The sequence below is a fragment of the Elephas maximus genome, chromosome 19, assembly GCF_024166365.1.
Source record: "Elephas maximus indicus isolate mEleMax1 chromosome 19, mEleMax1 primary haplotype, whole genome shotgun sequence".
Taxonomy (NCBI): domain Eukaryota; kingdom Metazoa; phylum Chordata; class Mammalia; order Proboscidea; family Elephantidae; genus Elephas; species Elephas maximus.
The window spans coordinates 10988311-11006439 of NC_064837.1; the positions used below are offsets into that span (position 1 = coordinate 10988311).

Sequence of the window (18129 nt, forward strand, 5' to 3'; positions counted from 1 at the left end):
GTCTGACCCAAGCCATGTTTTCGATCACCTCATATGCATGTGAAAAACGGACCATGAATAAGAAAGACAGAAGAACTGTCACATTTCAGTTATGGCACTGGCAAAAAATAGTGGGTATATCTTGGACTGCCAGAAGAACAAACAGGTGGGTCTTAAAAGAAATTACAACCAGAAGGGTCCTCAGAAGCGAGAATAGGAAGACCGACTTGCTTACTTTGGACGCATCATCAGGAAAGACCAATTGCTAGAAAAGGACATCATGGCTGGTAAATTGGAAAGCTGGCCTTGGATGAGACGGACTGACACAACAGCCGCAGTAACGGACTCCAGCATAGCAACAATCACACACACGGCGCAGGACCAGGCAACGTTCACCGTGAGCCGCAGCCAACTCGATGGCAACGAACGACAACGTCAGCGCACTGAGAACGGGAAGGGAGCTTCCACCCCTCCAAACAGAAGTACGCAGGCCAGCTTTCAAGCTGGAAGGGATCTCAGGCCCATTTATATACTTCCCTGGTTCACAGCACAACTGTGCCCCAGAATCATACAGGAAGCCTTGTAAAAATGCAGATGTCCAGGCCCTATTCCCAGAGATTCTGTTTCCACTGGGCTGTGTTGGGGCCCAGGCATTAGCATTTTTAAAAGCTCCCAGGCTGTTCTAGCCTTCCGCCAAGACGGAGAACCACTGAAGCAGTTCAGTTTCCTTACTGTACAGACAGATGCAGAAACAACCAAGTTCAGAAAATAGCAGCCAACAGTAGTTGCTAGAACTGACTTGAAGGCAACTGGTTAATAATCGCTAACACTTAAACAGTGTTTACTAAGTATGGGCATTGTTCTGAAGGCTATGCATACCCAAAAAAACCCACTGCCGTCGAGTCGATTCAGACTCATAGCGACCCTATAGGACAGAGTAGAACTGCCCCATAGAGTTTCCAAGGAGCGCTTGGCAGGTTTGAACTGCCAACCTCTCAGTTAGCAGCTGTAACACTTAGCCACTACGCCACCAGGGTTTCCTGGCTATACATACATAAACCCATTTATCACCCATAACAACCTTATGGGGGTAGGTACTCTGATTATCCCCATTTTACAGAGGAGAATATTGAGGCACAACGAAGTTAAGTAACTTGCCCAAGGACACACAGCGTTTAAGTGACAGAGCTAGGCCCAGGCTCTAGAGTCCAGGTTCGTCATCATTCCTGCAGAATCTTATATAAGGAAGTGAAGGGTCACTTCTTTTTCAGCGTAATATACACACAGTTATTTGTATCCTCTATACTCCCTTACTTTAACATATATTAGACTCATGGCGACTCTATGTGTGTCAGAATAGAATGTGCTCCGTAGGGTTTTTAATGGCTGATTTTTCACAAGTAGATTGCCAGGCCTTTCTTCTGAGGCACCTCTGGGTGGACGTGAACCTCCAGCCTTTCAGTCTGTAGCCCAGCATGCTAACCATCTGCACTACTCAGAGACTCCAGAAAAAAAAAACAGAGTGATCTAATTTCATGTTTAGAGAATGTACTGTTTTCGTAATATAAACCACACAAAGAATGTGAAGGGTTACCTGTTTCTCAGAGTGAGTGTGATCAACAGATCAGGAAGTGGAAGGAGAAACAGCTTCACTTACACAGAAAACGCCGGATGTTACCTGGCTACAGCAGTAGTCCAAACCTGGGAGGTCCTTGCATCCTAACTGTGCCCTCCAGAACATGGACAACCAAGTTCTCACCAGAGAAAGGGGAAGAAAATCACCCCACTGCCCTTGCCCACTTTTCTAAGGCATTCTCCTTATCAAATCGTATCTGTTACAAAGCGAATCCAGTCGGCTGCTGCCAGACTGAGTACTGCTATTTGCTTTCCACCAGTTGCAAACACCCAGAAATGGGCCCCAGGTTTTGATGCTGCCCGTTATGCCGTTCTGACCTTCCAGAGCTGCTGAATGCCTTTACCTGCTCACCAGACAGGGGAACGGGTATCCAGGTGAATGACGGTCATCATGACAACACGGAAACAAGGGTTCACCTTTCCTTGACGTGCCCTAAGAAAGCCTTCAAAAACACATTGTTGTGAGTCACCGTCGAGTCGGCTCCAACTCACGGTGACCCCACGCATGACACACAAAATGGTGCCCAGTCCTGCGCCACCTTCACGATCCTTGGCGTGTTTGAGCTCATCGTTGCAGCTACTGTGTCAGTCCGTCTCACGGATGATCTCCCTGGTTTGCGCTGGCCCTTGCTTTACCAAACACAATGTCCTTTTCCAGTGACTGATCAAAAATATATTCTGCCTAAAAGAAAACACTGCCTGCAACAGGGACCACAAGTTACACTTTCCATGAACAAAGGCTACTAATTACACGAAGAACTGAAATACCCACGCACACACACACACTCTCCCTCCTCTAGCCATAAGTCCAACGTAACAGATGTTTCTAGGTTGAAGTAATAACCAAATAGAATAACTAACGTTTATTCCAAAGGTCTACAACCTCCAGCGCATACTAGTAATCTTCCTTCTTTCCAACCAAAATCAAAAACCCAGCCCCCCATGGGTGATGGTCACACAACACAATTAACACAACTGATACCACAAAACTGTATACCTGAAAAATGTTGAAGTGGCAGATGTTGTAGTATACATATTTTTTAACAATTAAAAAAAAGAAAGAAAGAAACCCGGCCCCCTAAAAAGGGGAGAAGGGATGGAGGAAGGAGAACCTCAATGAGCAGAAGCCCTAAATTAGGCTATGATAGCACTGCCATGTCTCAACGCCATGATTTCATGGTACCTGAGCGACTTCCCATCCCGGGCAAGCCCTCCTCAGTGGCCAGGAAGCCAAAGAACAGCCAGAGCTGCAGGTACCACAGCTCATGAGCATAACTTGGGGCTGGGCCCCAGCGGCTGCTACGGAAAGTCACTGCTCGGACTTCAAGAGCCCCAATTAGATGGGTACGGGGACTTGCTTTTTCCTCTACTAGACTGTCAGGCACGAAGCAGGTGTTTTGAGCTGTCACCAGCCCGTTTGTGGTATGAACATCTCACCTCATAGTCATCAGCCTACGGGGGAGAAAGCTACCCAAACGGCACTTGTAGCCCTTAGAACCTGATCTGCTCAAATGTCACCTCCACCCCTGCCTGATTCGCCCCACACTGAGTCAGGTACCTGTAATATGCACATAAGAGCTCAGCAGTTATTACAGAAAAACCCAGATGTCACCCTAGGCTCTGGTCTTCCCTCAGTCCCTCTACCCCATTCCCTGAACCCATTAGTAAGTCCTGTTGAATCCACAACCAAAACACATGCGGAACCCATCCATTCTCCCCACCTTTACACCCCCTCTGGACTAGCCACCATCAGTCTTTCTTCTGATTTAGCTGCCATCGACTTGGTCCTCGCCTCAATGCACAACGGAACAAAACACTGCATCCCAGTGATCACTTAGGGATTGGGCCATCGTGATCCAGAGGGTTTTCACTGGCTGATTTTCAGAACCAGATGACCAAGCCTTTCTTCCTAGTCTTAGTCTGGAAGCTCCACTGAAATCCGTTCTGCATCGTAATAATACACAGGCCTCCACTGAGGGATGAGCGGTGGCTACGTATGAAGTGCATTGGCCAAGAATCCAACTCAGGTCTCTTGCATTCAAAAAAACCCATCGCTGTCGAGTCCAACTCACCGTGACCCTATAGGACAGAGGAGAATTGCCCCATAGGGTTTCCAAGGAGCAGCTGGTGGATTTGAACTGACAACTTTTTGGTTAGCAGCCAAGCTCTTAACCACTGTACCACCAGACCTCCTGTCTCTCGCATGGAGGGTAAGACCACTGAACCACCCCAGCTTCGGCATTCCCTTTCTGCATCTCCACTACTGCTCCTGCTTCTATTCTTCCCATAACAACCAGAGTAACCAGCTGATAGACAGCACCTGCTTTAAACTTTCCAACGGCTTTTGGTGCCAGTTAGGCTACAATCCACACTCCTTACCCATGGACTGAATTTCAGTCTGGCCACCAGGTCCTGCCTTCCTGTCCAGCCTCATCTCCTATCCACTCGCTGCCTGGCAGCTACGATGGCCTTTCTGCTCCTTGATCCGGCCAAGATTATTCCCACCTTAGGGCCTTCACCTTTGCTGTTTCCTCTGCCTGGAATTCTCTGTCCCCAGCTGGTTTGAGTGAGTGGTTGACACCTTGTCACTCAGCTCAAATGTCCCCTGTGAAAAGAAGCCTTCCCTGACCACCTTATCTAGGGTTGGCTGCCTCCCCCACCTCCTAAGTGACTCCCTATCATTTCCCTTATCACGATCACAAGTTGTTTATTTACCTGTGTATTATCTAACACCTCCCCCAACAGAATGTGAGCTCCTTGAGAACAGGCACTGGGTCTTGGTCACAGCTCAACTCCCAGCACCTAGAAATGTACCTGGCACATAAAGCAAACCATGTGCTACTGAGTCAACACTGACTTACTCATGGTGACCCACGTTACATCTGAGCACACCTGTGCTCTACAGGGTTTTCAACAGCTGATTTTTCAGAAGGAGACTGCCAGGACTTTCTTCTGTAGTGCCTCGGGGTGGACTCTAACCTCCAACCTTTCAGTTAGCAGCCAAGCACAACTGTTCGCACCACCCAGAGACTCTACCTGGCACACAGCAGGCATGAATTAAATATCTACATAATCAGTGAATACATATTTGCTCAGTATTTCTCTCTCACGGACAGGGAGCTTTGCCCCTCACTGTAACCACTGTACCAAACACAATAGCAGGCACCTAAACACTTGGATGACAGAAAGGGGGAGAGAGTTTGTGTGGATGAAAGGAGAAAAGGGCAGAGAAGAGTGTGAGTAGAGGAGTGAACTTATTTTACAACAAACCAAATGAATTCTACCCAGTGGCAACTATTGGAGACCTTTCCCTAATCTCTAGCATGCCCCCCTTATGTCCACCTTTCCCTTCTGGATTTTCTTCTTTCTCTTCCTCTATTTTTCTTTTCCTCTGTTTCCTTAATTGTTTCTAGTAACCTCTGCTTTCAGCGCCTCAAGATAACACAGATGCCCTACGAGAAGCCTTCGTGGCTACAGAAGGTTGATAGCTATTAGGGTTGAATTTTGACCCCCCTAAAAGATATGTTTGGAAACCCTGGTGGCGTAGTGGTTAAGAGCTATGGTTGCTAACCAAAAGGTCAGCAGTTTGAATCCATCAGGTATTCCTTGGAAACTCTAAGGGGCAGTTCTACTCTGTCTCACAGGGTCACTATGAGTCAGAATCAACTTGATGGAGACGGGTTTGGTTTAAAAGATAAGTTCAAGTCCTAACCCCTGGTACGTGTGAATGTGAACTTATTTGGAAATAGTGTCTTTGCAAATGTGATTAATTAAGATGAAGATGAACCCTAATCCAATATGGCTGGTGTCCTTCTAGGAATAGAAGAGATATAGAGACAAACACAGAGGATGGCCATGTGGAGACACAGACAGATTGGGCTACCCTGCCACAAGTCAAGGAACACTTGGGGCTACCAGAACCTGGACAAGGCAGAGAAAGATGACAGCTTTCAGAGGGAGTGTGGCTCTGTCAACACCTGGATTTCAGACCTCTAGCCTCTAGAACTTCAAGAGAATAAGTTTTTGTTGTTTTAAAGCACCCAGTTTGTGGTGCTTTGTTATGGCAGCCCTAGGAAAACTAATACAGTAGCCATGATATCTCGGTGTCCTGTATTCATACTTCATAGTTTGTTATCACACCCCTCAGGAAACACCTGGGCCTTTCTTCAGGTACAACAGTGAAATTTGGGGTCCTTTAGAAGAAATTTCCATAACTTAATATTCTAAGCAACCAAGGATAGAAACTGGGTACCCCTGGTCGTTCTGGCTATTTCTTCATGGTCCTCCTGTCTGATGGAGCAGAGCAAGAGAACATCAAGGGTGTGGATTTTCTGCTCCAGTGAAAAGCAACTCTGGTCTTCTTCCAAAGCGTTTCAGAGAATATTTGGTCTTCCTACATAAACAATCACCCTCGAAGACAGTGATCACATCCTATTTATTTTATTGGTGATTATTGAATATAATATAAATCCTAAATCAGTTTCTGGGCAATTTTGAGTGACCTCCTTTTCAAACACAAAGAATACAAATCTCCAAAATAAGTGGACAAGAAGTGTGGAAATAAATGGCTGTAAATGAATTCTAGAAGACTGAATGATCGTTTGAAGAAAAGTAAATAACATGAAAAAAACCCAAAAATGGCTGATGAAAAACTGCAGAGCACAAGGAAATGGTATTCAGGAGACTCAGAGACAAGTACACCTTTGAAGATGATTTAATGCAGTATTCAGAAGAAAACTATACATTAAATTTTTTTTTTAGTACTCATGTTAGAGAACAAGTGGGCATACGTTCTGTGTAACTGATATAACAGAAAATCACAATAAAAGAGAAGCCGGTGAGATAGGAAAGCAACAGAAGACGAAGAATTACAAAGAGAGCAAATCCAGAACTTGTGCTTCAGAGACAGAACAGAGGACACATCCTGGTTGTCACTTACATGTGTCCTTGGGAAAAGCCCAGCCTCCCAGATTGTAACATTCATGTCCTGAGGCTCTTTTAAGAATTAAATAAAACGTACATGAGCAAGCACCTCACCTGGAGGAGGTTCTCTGTAACCTGGCTTCCCCTAAGTCCAGATCACTGAGCACATCTCACCTTTAAGCTTATATTCACTCTTGTTGAATATGCTCCTACCCATTCAATCCTATTCACCCTTCAGAGCCCATCGAAAGACACACCTCCTCCATGAAGCCCAGGGGGATTTTGCCTCTCTCTGATCTCCCGCTATAATTAGTGTTCTGACTGAAGTGTGGTGCTTGAAAATGTTCTGCCTTGTATGATTCTCTGATACTGTCATATATAAAACCCCAATAGGAGGTACATACTTTCTGAAGTCAAAAGCCATGTTATTATCTATTTTTTAATAACCTCCACAATGCTGGTATTCGACTCTCTGGCTTGAACAGAAAATAAAGGACGGGCTCCCCTTACTTCACAGTGATTGCTCACTGGTAAGATCTTGGCCTCCGCATTCACATAAGGGGAGAGGCTGGAAGAAGGAGAAGAAGAATTACTAAAGGTCGGATAGGCATAAGTTGTTAAATGGAAATTAAAGTGGGAGAGAGAAGGATATTTCTGGGGTTTGTTTTTGTTTTTGTTTTTAATCTCAGGGTAAATCTGGCAAATAATTAGGCTGAGCCCTGGGTAATGAATTCTAAAGACATCCCATTCTTACCTATATTGTGCTTGAAAGTGGCTTTGCACAAAGCTTTGACCTAGAGGAAGCTGAGCAGTTGGTGACAGGTTCTCAGAGTGTTTACTGGCTTCAGGCTGAAGCTGCAAAGAAATGAGGAAAGGAAGGAAGATTAGATGTACCTCAATCACTCAACCTCCTCCAAACCATTGAGTCTACTGCCTCCTGCTGGCCCGTCATCCCTTTCGGGCCCTAGGCCCTGCACAGAATTTGCTGCCTGTACCATAACTCAATGCGCTTTCAATCCCTTGACCTCCTAAATTCTCTGACAGGCAGAAAGAAAATGACGAAAGAGCAAAACTGACGGGTAAACGTTGGCAAATGCTCACTTGTACTCACACAGCTCCAACTACCTCTCCTGAGCTGATGACCCCTCTGTTCTTTATCTCCAACCTGCTGGCCTCATGCGTCTAGATGCCACTTGGGTGGGCTGGCATCACCTCAAACACACCCACACCAAATCTTCCCATCTTCCACCCGCTAAACTGTTTCTGTCCACATTTTCCAGTCAGCCAGTTTGCACATCAACACCATTAGTCCTTCTGTGTGTTCCCCTGAGTATCAGGTTCCTGTGGCTGCTGTAACAAGTTACCACAAACTGGTGGCTTAAAATAACAGAAATTTATTCTCTCAGTTCTGGAGGCCAGAAGTTTTATTGGGCAGAAATCAAAGTGCCCCCAAGGCAGAGCTCTCCCCTGAGGTTCTATGGGAGAATCTATTCCTTGCCTCTTCCAGCATCTGGTGGCTGGCACTCCTGGGCTTATAACTGCATGACACCAGCCTTCAAGGCCAGCATCTTCAGATCGCTCTGCTCTGTCTTCATATGGCTTTTTCCTCTGTCTCTCAAATTTCCCTTTCTCTCTCGTATAAGAACGCTCGCATTTAGGACTCACGTGGGTGACTGAGGATCATCTCCCCACCTCAAAATCCTTAATCACGTCTGCAAAGTCTTTGCCATATAAGGTTACATCTAGAGGTTCCAGGGATTAGGGCCTGATACGTCTGGGGGTCATTCACTGTAAAATTTTGGAATACAGTATAGTAGACATACGTTTACCTGCTCAGCATTCCTTTCTTTGGGGAAACAACCTATCCCAATTCTAGAAAAGCTGTCTTTGGCCACATAATTTGTTGGAGTTTCACTACCACAGGTATCCAAACCAGGATGCCTGATTAAAATACTCCATTTTGCTGGCCACATGTCCATGGGTGGACATGCAGACCGAGATGAGACAATCAGGTCCTTCAGAGACTGCATAGCTTTGGGATTACAGGGGCCCTCTTGCCATCATATGTGCCGAGCTGGGCTGAGAAGCCAGAGAGAAGAGCTAAAGAGAGTCAAAGACCTATGGCATCGTCTGAGCCCTTGAATCCTGCCCTGTCTGAAGCTGACCCAACCCTTGGACTTCCTGGGTACAAAAGCCAGGAAATTCCCTTTAAGTTGCATCAGGTGAAATTTCTGTCACTCACAACTAAAAGGATCTAGATAAAATAAACAGAAAATCACAATAAATAAAAGAAAAATCACCCATAGTTCCACAACAAAGAGAAACCCCCATAAACTTTGGGTGTATCGTACATCCGGGTTTCATTGCAGCGGTGACCGTTTTGTTTGTGTGTTTTCGGGGTGATCTTGTTGCTATGTTGTCAGCTGCTATTGAGTCAGCCCTCGACTCACGGCAACCCCATGCACGACAAAACTGAGTGCTGTCTGGTCCTGCGCCGGCCCCGTGATCAGTTTCGGATTGGACTGCTGTGAGCCCTCGAGTTCTCACAGGCTGATTTTCGGAAGTAGGTCGCCGGGCCTTTCTTCCTAGTCCATCTCAGTCTGGAAGCTCTGCTGAAGCCTGCTCAGCATCGTAGCAGCGCACAAGCCTCCACCGACAGACGGGAGGTGGTTACACACAAGGTGGCCATAAACCAAACCAGGTCTGCCTCACGGAAGCGAAGAATTCTACCACGAACCACCACCACCAGCCACTCTGGGGATGCTGCTGTTGCCCAAGGTGCCACTGAGTCAACCACCGACTCGTGGCAACCCCGTACACAACTGAACAAAGCGCCTTCTGGCCCTGCACCATCCCCACGATCAATTGGTGATTGAACCGTTGTGGTCAATAAGGTCTTCATTGGCTGATTTGTGGAAGCGGATCACCGGGCCTTTCTTCCCTAGGGATGATGGGGGTTATTTCTAATATAAGAGTATAGATTTTCAAGTCAGACCCCCTTAAGCTTGAATCCTGACTGTCCCTCCTTTAGCTGTGTTGCTTAGGGAAGGTTATCCAACCTCTTTGATTCTTGGTTTATGAAATGGGAATAATAACCCTAGGAGCACTCTGTAAATGGCAGTGGTTATTCACAGTATACGTAATATTCCAATTTGTGATCGGAGAAGCACAGAGTACAGGACAGTCGTTACTTGTTCTATGCATTTTGACAACCAATTAATGCTGTTTTAGGCATTAAAACTGTTGTCACAGCTAGGGAAAGCTATTAGCTTTTAATAACATTATATTGTTGTTTTAAATAGGTCTATTCAAAACAACTCAAATGTCCATCAACAGATGAATGGATAAACAAAACGTAGTATATCCGTACAATGCAACATTATTCAGTCACAAAGAGAAACAAAGCTCTCACACCTGCTACAACACACAGGAACCTTGAAAACATCATGCTGAGTGAAATAAGCCAGACACAAAAGGACAAACATTCTATGATCTCACTTCTATGAAATATCTAGAATAAGCAAATGCATAGAGACAGAAAGTAGAGGAGCGGTTACCGTGGGCTGAGGGGAGGGGGAATGGGAAGTTTTTGCTTAAAGGGTACTAAGTTTCTATTTAGGGTGATGACAAGGTTTTTGGGAACAGTGGTGATGGTTGCCCCTGCACACACACAAATATAGGTCTCTTCTTACTTGAGACATACAGTTACATTCTTTAAGTTGCGAGTTGTCATTATAAAAGAGAAAGAAAAAAAGATGACATCCGGCTATGTGGGTAAAGTTGAAGAAAGAAAAACCCTCAGCTTGCTGAGCCTCTCATTCCTCTTATTCAGAGCAATGGGCTCCCAACAATGAAGGAATGGGAAGGTAGCCACTGACAAACCTCAAAATGACCTGAGAGGTTTTTAATTGATTCATGAGAGGAACAGAAATAAAGTGTCCAGATTCAAAAAAAAAATAAACTGGTATGGCAGTTCTCATGGTTGAGTCTAGCTCATTTGTGAAATACAACAAAAGTAACGCGTTGCTGATTAATTACCAAAGTCCGTGAAACCCCTTCTTAAATATTGTTGTCATAACTTTGCTCACTCAGTTTATAACTTCACTCATCTTTACTTTCTCGAGTGGGAGATAAAAGGATGGGATTAGAACATAACCCATCCTTGATTCTTGTTTAGCAAAGGCCACAGGGAACATAGTTGATGTATCAATTAACTGTGGCTAGTATCAATTATTATAGTCCTCTCCTCCCCCTAAAAAGGTTTGGGGTTTCATCAAAAACTGGAAATGCTAAATGCACACATGTGAAAATCATCCATCATGTGTCTTAAAAAAAAAGGCTGGGAATTGCTGCTCTGTAGGATAAATACCACCTTTTTACACAAATAACCTGCGCCTTCTACGTTTGTTTACCAACTGTGCCCTTCGCCCTCCTCCCCCCAGAGGTATTTTCATAAGCACCACTATATGAATTTTTTTTTACATGCTGCTGTTTAAAAAATTAGCATAATTAATTGGTCTCAACCCACCTGGAGCAAAGGAGAATGAAGAACACCAAAGACACACGGAAAATATAAGCCCAAGAGAAAGGGCACACACACCCAAGACTCCATCAGCCTGACAGCAGAAGAACTAAATGGTGCCCGGCTACCACCAATGACCGCCCTGACAGGGAACACAACAGAGAATCCCTGATGGAGCAGGAGAAAAGTGGGATGCAAACCTCAAATCCTAGTAAAAAGACCAGACTTAATAGTCTGACTGAGACTGGAGGGACCCCACAGGTCATGGCCCTCAGACTCTCTCATAGCCCCAAACTAAAACCATTCTCAAAGCCAACTCTTCAGACAAAGATTAGACTGGACTGTAAGACATGAAATGATACTGGTGAGGAGTGAGCTTGGCTCAGGTAGACACATGAGACTACGTGGGCAGCTCCTGTCTGGAGGGGAGATGAGAAGGCAGAGGGGAACAGGAGCTGGCTGAATGGACATGGGGAATACAGGGTGGAGAGGAGGAGTGTGCCTTCAGATTGTAGGGAGAGCAACTAGGGTCACATAACAATGTATGTATAAGTTTTTGTATGAGAAACTGACTTGAATTGTAAACTTTCACTTAAAGCACAATAGAAAAAAAAATTAGCGCAGCATGCTTAGGAAACTACCTCTTGAAGGAGGGTGCAGCTGGCAAACAAATGTAGAAGACATACATTATTTGCATAAAAATATAGTAACGGAACCCACAGTGGTAAATTGAGGCAGTACCATCTGAAAGTAATAAGGAATGGTACCCATGGTCTCCAAACGGCCACACTAACACACAGAATATGGACAAAAAGAAGGTTTTAAAAATGTTAAGCCAAAAGGAAACCCTATTCATTTCATCAGTCCCTGGGTGGTGCAAATGATTAACAGCTCAGTTGGAGGTTCAAGTCCACCCAGAGGTACCTCAGAAGAAAGGCCTGGCAATCTACTGCTGAAAAATCAGCCACTGAAAGAAACCCTATAGAACACACTTCTAATCTGACACACATGGGATCACCATGACTTGATGGCAACTGGTTTGGATAATCACTTTATCACTGGCATTCAAACCTAAACCAAACCCGCTGTCGTCGAGTCAATTCCAAATCACAGTGACCTCACAGGGTTTCCAAGGCTGTGCATCTCTTTGAAAGCAGTCTGCCACATTTCTCTCCCATGGAGCCGCTGGTGGTTTCAAACAGCCGACCTTCTGGTTAGCAGTCGAAGGCTTTAACTACTGCACTACCAGGGCTCCAAGAAATACTGCAATAGGAAGGATTGCCTTGTCTAAAGCACACAGAGCTCAGAGAAGGGAGTAGGGAAAGGCAGCCCTGGGTATACAGTAACCAGACTATACAGGAATCTAATTTTCAAGATTCAGTCATGAAGAACTAAATAAATATTGAAGGAAAAATTATAAATCAAACACAATTTGCTGTTTCAAGAGTGACGCCTGGAGGGAGGGAGAGGTGTTTTCACTAACTAGATAGTAGACAAGAACTATTTTAGGAAAGTCAATACACACTATAGGACAGGTCAGCACAACTGGACTAAACCAAAAGCAAAGAAGTTTCCTGAATAAACTGAACACTTCAAAAGCCAGCATAGCAGGGGCAGGGGTTTGGGGACCATGGTTTGAGGGGACATCCAAGTCAATTGGCATAATAAAATCTATTAAGAAAATATTCTGCATCCCACTTTGGAGAGTGGCGTCTGGGGTCTTAAATGCTAGCAAGCGGCCATCTAAGATGCATCAATTGGTCTCAACCCACCTGGAGCAAAGGAGAATGAAGAAGACCTAAGACACAAAGTAATGATGAGCCCAAGAGACAGAAAGGGCCACATAAACAGAGACTAAAACAGCCTGAGACCAGAATAACTAGATGGTGCCCGGCTACAACCAACAACTGCCCTGACAGGGAACACAACAGAGAATCCTTGAGGTAACAGGAGAGCAGTGGGATGCAGACCCCAAATTCTTGTAAAAAGATCAGACTAATGGTTCAACTGAGACTAGAAGGACCCCAGAGGTCATGGTCCCCAGACCTTCTGTTAGCCCCAGACAGGAACCACTCCCAAAACCAACTTTTAAGACAGGGATTGGACCAGACTATGGGATAGAAGGAAACCCTGGTGGTGTAGTGGTTAAGTGCTATGGCTGCTAACCAAAGGGTCAGCAGGTTGAATCTGCCAGGCGCTTCTTGGAAACTCTATGGGGCAGTTCTACTCTGTCCTATAGGGTCGCTATGAGTCGGAATCAACCCAAAGGCAGTGGAGTGGTTGGAATAGAAAATGATACTGGTGAAGAGTAAGCTTCTTGGATCAAGTAGACACATGAGACTATTTGGGCAGCTCCCACCTGGAGGGGAGATGAGAGGGCAGAGGGGGCAGAAGCTGGCCGAATGGACACGAAAATAGAGAGTGAAGGGAAGGAGTGTGCTGTCTCATTAGAGGGAGAACAACTAGGAGTATATAGCAAGGTATATATAAGTTTTTGTATGAGAGACTGACTTGGTTTGTAAATTTTCACTTAAATCTCAATAAAAATTAAAAAAAGAATGACGCCTAAAAACATTATGCTGAGTGAAATAAGTCAGACACAAATGGACAAATATATGCTTCCACTTATATGAAATACCTAGAATAGGCAAATGCATAGAAACAAAAGTTGGCTAGTGGTTACCACAGGCGGGAGGCTGGGAGGGGGGAACAGCAGTAATTGCTGAAGGGGAACTAAGTTTCTGCGTAAAAAAGAACCCATTGCCATCAAGTCAATTCTCACTCATAGCAACCTGGTAGGACAGAGTAGAACTGCCTCACAGGGTTTCCAAGGAGTGGCTGGTGGATTCAAACTGCCAGCCTTTTGGTTAGTAGCCAAGCTCTTAATCACTGGGCCACCAGGGCTCTGGGCTTCTGTTCAGGGGATGAAAACCATTTGGAAATGGATAGTGGCGACGGAAGCACAACATGATGAATGTAATTAGTGCCACTGAACTGTACACTTAAAAATTATTAAAATGACAAACTTCTTGTTACATATGTTATTTTACCACAATAAAAATTAAAAACAAAAAAAAGAGTAACTGACCTTGTCAGACACTCCTCTTTGGGAAGAGCCATCCAAGTCCTCATGCACACGGTCCAGCAGCCAGAGGAGGAACTCCAGGGCGTCGTGTTGGGAATTGCCTTGGAACTGAGACCCATACTTGGAAACAGCATTCTGGAAGGACAAAAAGAAATCTGGATGTTCAGCTTGGTCCTTTCAAACAACCAGCTAAAGAATCTACTAGCACTAAGTCTGCCGGTGGTCTTTATTCACCCCCAACCTGGGATGACAACAGAGAAAAATGACAGGGAGTACAACAGAAGGTCCTGGACAGAGCTGGGGAAAAAATGTACAACAAAATTCTAACACAAAAAAAGACCAGACTTACTGGCCTGACAGAATCTGGAGAAACCTAGAGAGTATGGCCCCCTCCGGACACTCTTTTAGCTCAGTAATGAAGTCACTCCTACAGGTTCAAACTTCAGGCAGAGATTAGACAGGCCCATAAAACAAAACGAAACCAAAGGCGTACACCAGGGCAGGGGGCAAGGACGAGAAGGTAGGAGGGGACAGGAAAGCTGGTAAGAGGGAACCCAAGGTAAGGGGGGAGAGTGCTGACATGTCATGGAATTGGTAATCAATGCCACAGAGCATTATGTGTACTAATTGTTCAATGAGAAGCTGGTTTGTTCTGTAAACCTTCATCTAAAGTACAATAAAAAAAAAAAAAATGCAGCGTAAGAAACATTCTTTCCTAATGAAGCCTGGGGCAGTGTCCCAAAATGGTACAAGGGTTCCCTGAATAGGAGAACCAGAACTAGTTGCCATGGAGTCAATTACAACTCATAGTGACTCCACCTGTGTGTCAGAGTAGACCTATGCTCCACAGCGTTTCCAATAGCTGGTTTTTCAAAAGTAGATCACTAGGCCTTCCTTCCGAGGCACCTTTAGGTTTTTGGTCAGTAAATTCAAAACCAAACCCGTTGCCATTGAGCCGATTCTGACTCATAGCAGCCCTGTAGGACAGAGTAGAACTGCCCCACAGGGTTTCCAAGGAGCACCTGGTGCAATCTTTTGGTTAGCAGCTGTAGCCACACCACACCTATGCCATCAGTGTTTTCTTTTTGGTCAGCAGCTGAGTGCATTAATCATTTGCACACTCAAGGACTCCCTACATAAGAAAAGGTACACCTTCTTCTCCGAAAAGACTACTAACATATGTCCTGTCCTTTTGAAAACCCAGTGTTTTCTAGGTTGAGTATCTTGATATTGTTGACTGTCCTGTGCGTCCTGAAGTGCCCATCCTTTCATCTCTGGGGCCCTGCACCCCCTTGCCATCCTTCCATCTGTCCATTCCCACGCTGTCTCTGCCCCACAGGTAAATAAGTGTTCCCCAGCCTTCCTGCCCTGCTCTCTCCCTCAGTGATTCCACTCACTCCCACAGCTTCAACTCTCTCTTCTTTGTGAGCACCCGACTCTCAACAGTGGGTCTAATGAAAACTTCCTCCTTAAATATGACCAATGTAGCTTCCTTACTGACACTTTCTAATACGCATGAAATTTAAGAGACACAATCAAACTTCTCTTCCTGTGGTCAGATTTGAAACCACTGAGCCAGCCCTTCCTTCCTTTAATAAATACTTATTAGTTACTGAGTACCAACCATGTGCTACAGGAGTCCCTGGGTGGTGCAAACAGTTAAGCGCTCGACTGCTAGCCAAAAGGCTGGCAGTTTGAAATGACCCAGGGGCTCCTCGGAACACAGGCCTGGCAATTTGCTTCTGAAAGTTCACAGCCTTGAAAACTCTATAGAGCAGTTCTGCTCTGCACACATGAGAGGCCCATGAACTGAAACTGACTCCACAGCAAGAAACAACAACGACCATGCTGTTCTGTTCCAGGGGCTGGGGACACAACCGTGACCAAGTCAGACGAGACTCCCTGCCCTCAAGAAACTACATTCCCTCGTCCCTCTGTGCTGTCCTTCTGTTAAATTGTATAACAACTTGGTCATTTTCTGTGTATATCTCAGCATTTTAAAAGTTTATTTCAGGAGGCGGAGACAAGATGGCCGAAGAGACAGACACTTCTGGCAAACCCTGTTACAACAAAGACCTGAAAAAACAAGTGAAATGAGTATATTTATGACAAGCTAGGAGCCCTGAACATCAAAGGCCAGCTTAGAAATGAACTGAGGGGCAGGGGGAGAAAGAGACGGTTCACAAGCGGAGAGGAGTTACTGGGCCTGATTCGCAGGGAGCCCTCAGGCACCATTCCCTAAGCGGTGGCGGCGAGCTGGTACTAGCGTTCGGCCGCAGTTTCCTCAGGGAGGAGCAGCCAGCCACACACCCTACTCACACCTCCGGAACCTGAGGAGAATGGCACTCTCGGCAAACACTATGTACTTGCACGAGGAGAAAGAGGGGAGGGAAGTACTACGCTATCTCATCAGAGGGAGAGCAATTAAGGAGTGTATAGCAAGGTATATGTAAATTTTCGTATGAGAGACTGACCTGATTTGTAAACTTTCACTTAATGCACACACACACACACAAAAAAAACACTAAGTACTCGCATACATTTTACCGCACCCCCCCCACCCCCAAGCCAGCTCTGGCGCCTGAATTCCCTGGGCCTGAGATAGGCACTGTTGAGCGCCTAAAGCCATTCTCCTGACCTTGGAGGAATAAAAAATTTGCAATTGGGGGAAAAGATAATTTGTCAGCTCCAGTAACTGGGGAAGCTCAGGATAGAAGCGGCTCCTGTCCAGGCATAAACAGCCCATGAACTTTGAGTACCTTTCCCCTCTGCATGGAGCTGAGTGGGCCTGTTTCAGGAGAACAGGCCCTTGTTGGCAGACTCCAACCATTTCAGCTTTGTGCTGGAGAGTTGGGTGTTTGATATTTGACATTGCTTTGCGTATTAATCAGGGTCCTCACCTACCCATATCAGGGACCTAAGGACTGGTAACTCCACTCAAGTCACCCAGCCACCCATGACAGGGGTCCGAGGTTAACTGGTACCTCCCAGTCCTTACAACCGAAAATAATGGGTGCCCACGGTCCCTCTGCAGAACCTACCCAGCTGTACGCTCTAGGGAACAGGGACACACTGTCTTCAGAGACACACAGGATGATTTTCAGCACCCTGCCTTGTTCAGAGTGAGACCCCCTGCTGCAACCAGATACCGGTACCTACACCAATCACCCCTGCCCCTCTAAGACTGTAGGACAGAGCCTGTGCTACACACTTGATGATCAGCTGCCTGGACACCTGAGCTGAATTCATACAAGAAAAGTGAGTGGACTCCTACACTGATATACCTGATAACAGCTCTAGCCATCTGGGGACAGGATGTCAGAGCTCCAAAGGTGAAAATAATCAAGCTAGCTCATTCAAGCAACCTATATGGGCACACCAAAACAAAACAAAGCAAGAAGCTACGACACAGTAAGCAAACATAAAATAAACTAATACAATAACTTGTAGATGGCTCAAGACAACAGTCAATATCAAGCCACATAAATAAACAGACCATGATCACCTCAACAAGCTCTCAAGTCAAAGAATCCAGGGATATTTTAGATGAAAATGCTTTCCTAGAACTACCAGAGGAAGAATACAAAAGATTAATATACAAAACCCTTCAAGACATCAGGAAGGAAATGAGGCAATACACAGAACAAGCCAAGGAACACACAGATAAAGAAGTTGAAGAAATTAAAAATATTATTCAGGAACATAAGGAAACATTTAATAAGCTGGGAAAATCCACAAACAGACAGCAATCAGAAATTCAGAAGATTAACAATAAAATTACATAAGTAGACAACTCAATAGAAAGTCAGAGGAGCAGAATTAAGCAAGTAGAAGGCAGAATTTGTGAACTTGAAGATAAAGTAATTGGCACTAACATATTTGACGAAAAATCACATAAAAGAATTAAACAAAATGAAGAAAACTTAAGAATCATGTGGGACTCTATTAAGAGAAATAACCTACGAGTGATTGGAGTACCAGAACA

At 45.1% G+C, this 18129-nt stretch overlaps 1 protein-coding gene across 24 annotated transcripts in view; it reads right to left on the reverse strand.

Annotated features, from left to right (window-relative positions):
- The window catches only part of USP43 (ubiquitin specific peptidase 43), a 191584-nt gene that overhangs the window by 155509 nt on the left and 17946 nt on the right, over positions 1 to 18129 (reverse strand). For 20 of the 24 annotated variants that reach the window (XR_007514248.1, XR_007514246.1, XR_007514250.1 and 17 more), the window contains exons 2-3: positions 14148 to 14279; positions 7292 to 7392 (exon numbers count right to left, since the gene is read on the reverse strand). Coding sequence is in view for 7 of the 24 variants with exons in the window: in XM_049861512.1 (XP_049717469.1) it covers positions 7292 to 7392; positions 14148 to 14279 (233 nt within the window). In the remaining 17 variants the exon portion in view is untranslated. Of the gene's footprint in view, positions 1 to 7291; positions 7393 to 14147; positions 14280 to 14493; positions 14687 to 18129 lie in introns of those variants that run through there. The other 4 variants (XM_049861515.1, XM_049861518.1, XM_049861516.1 and 1 more) reach the window with 2 other exon arrangements.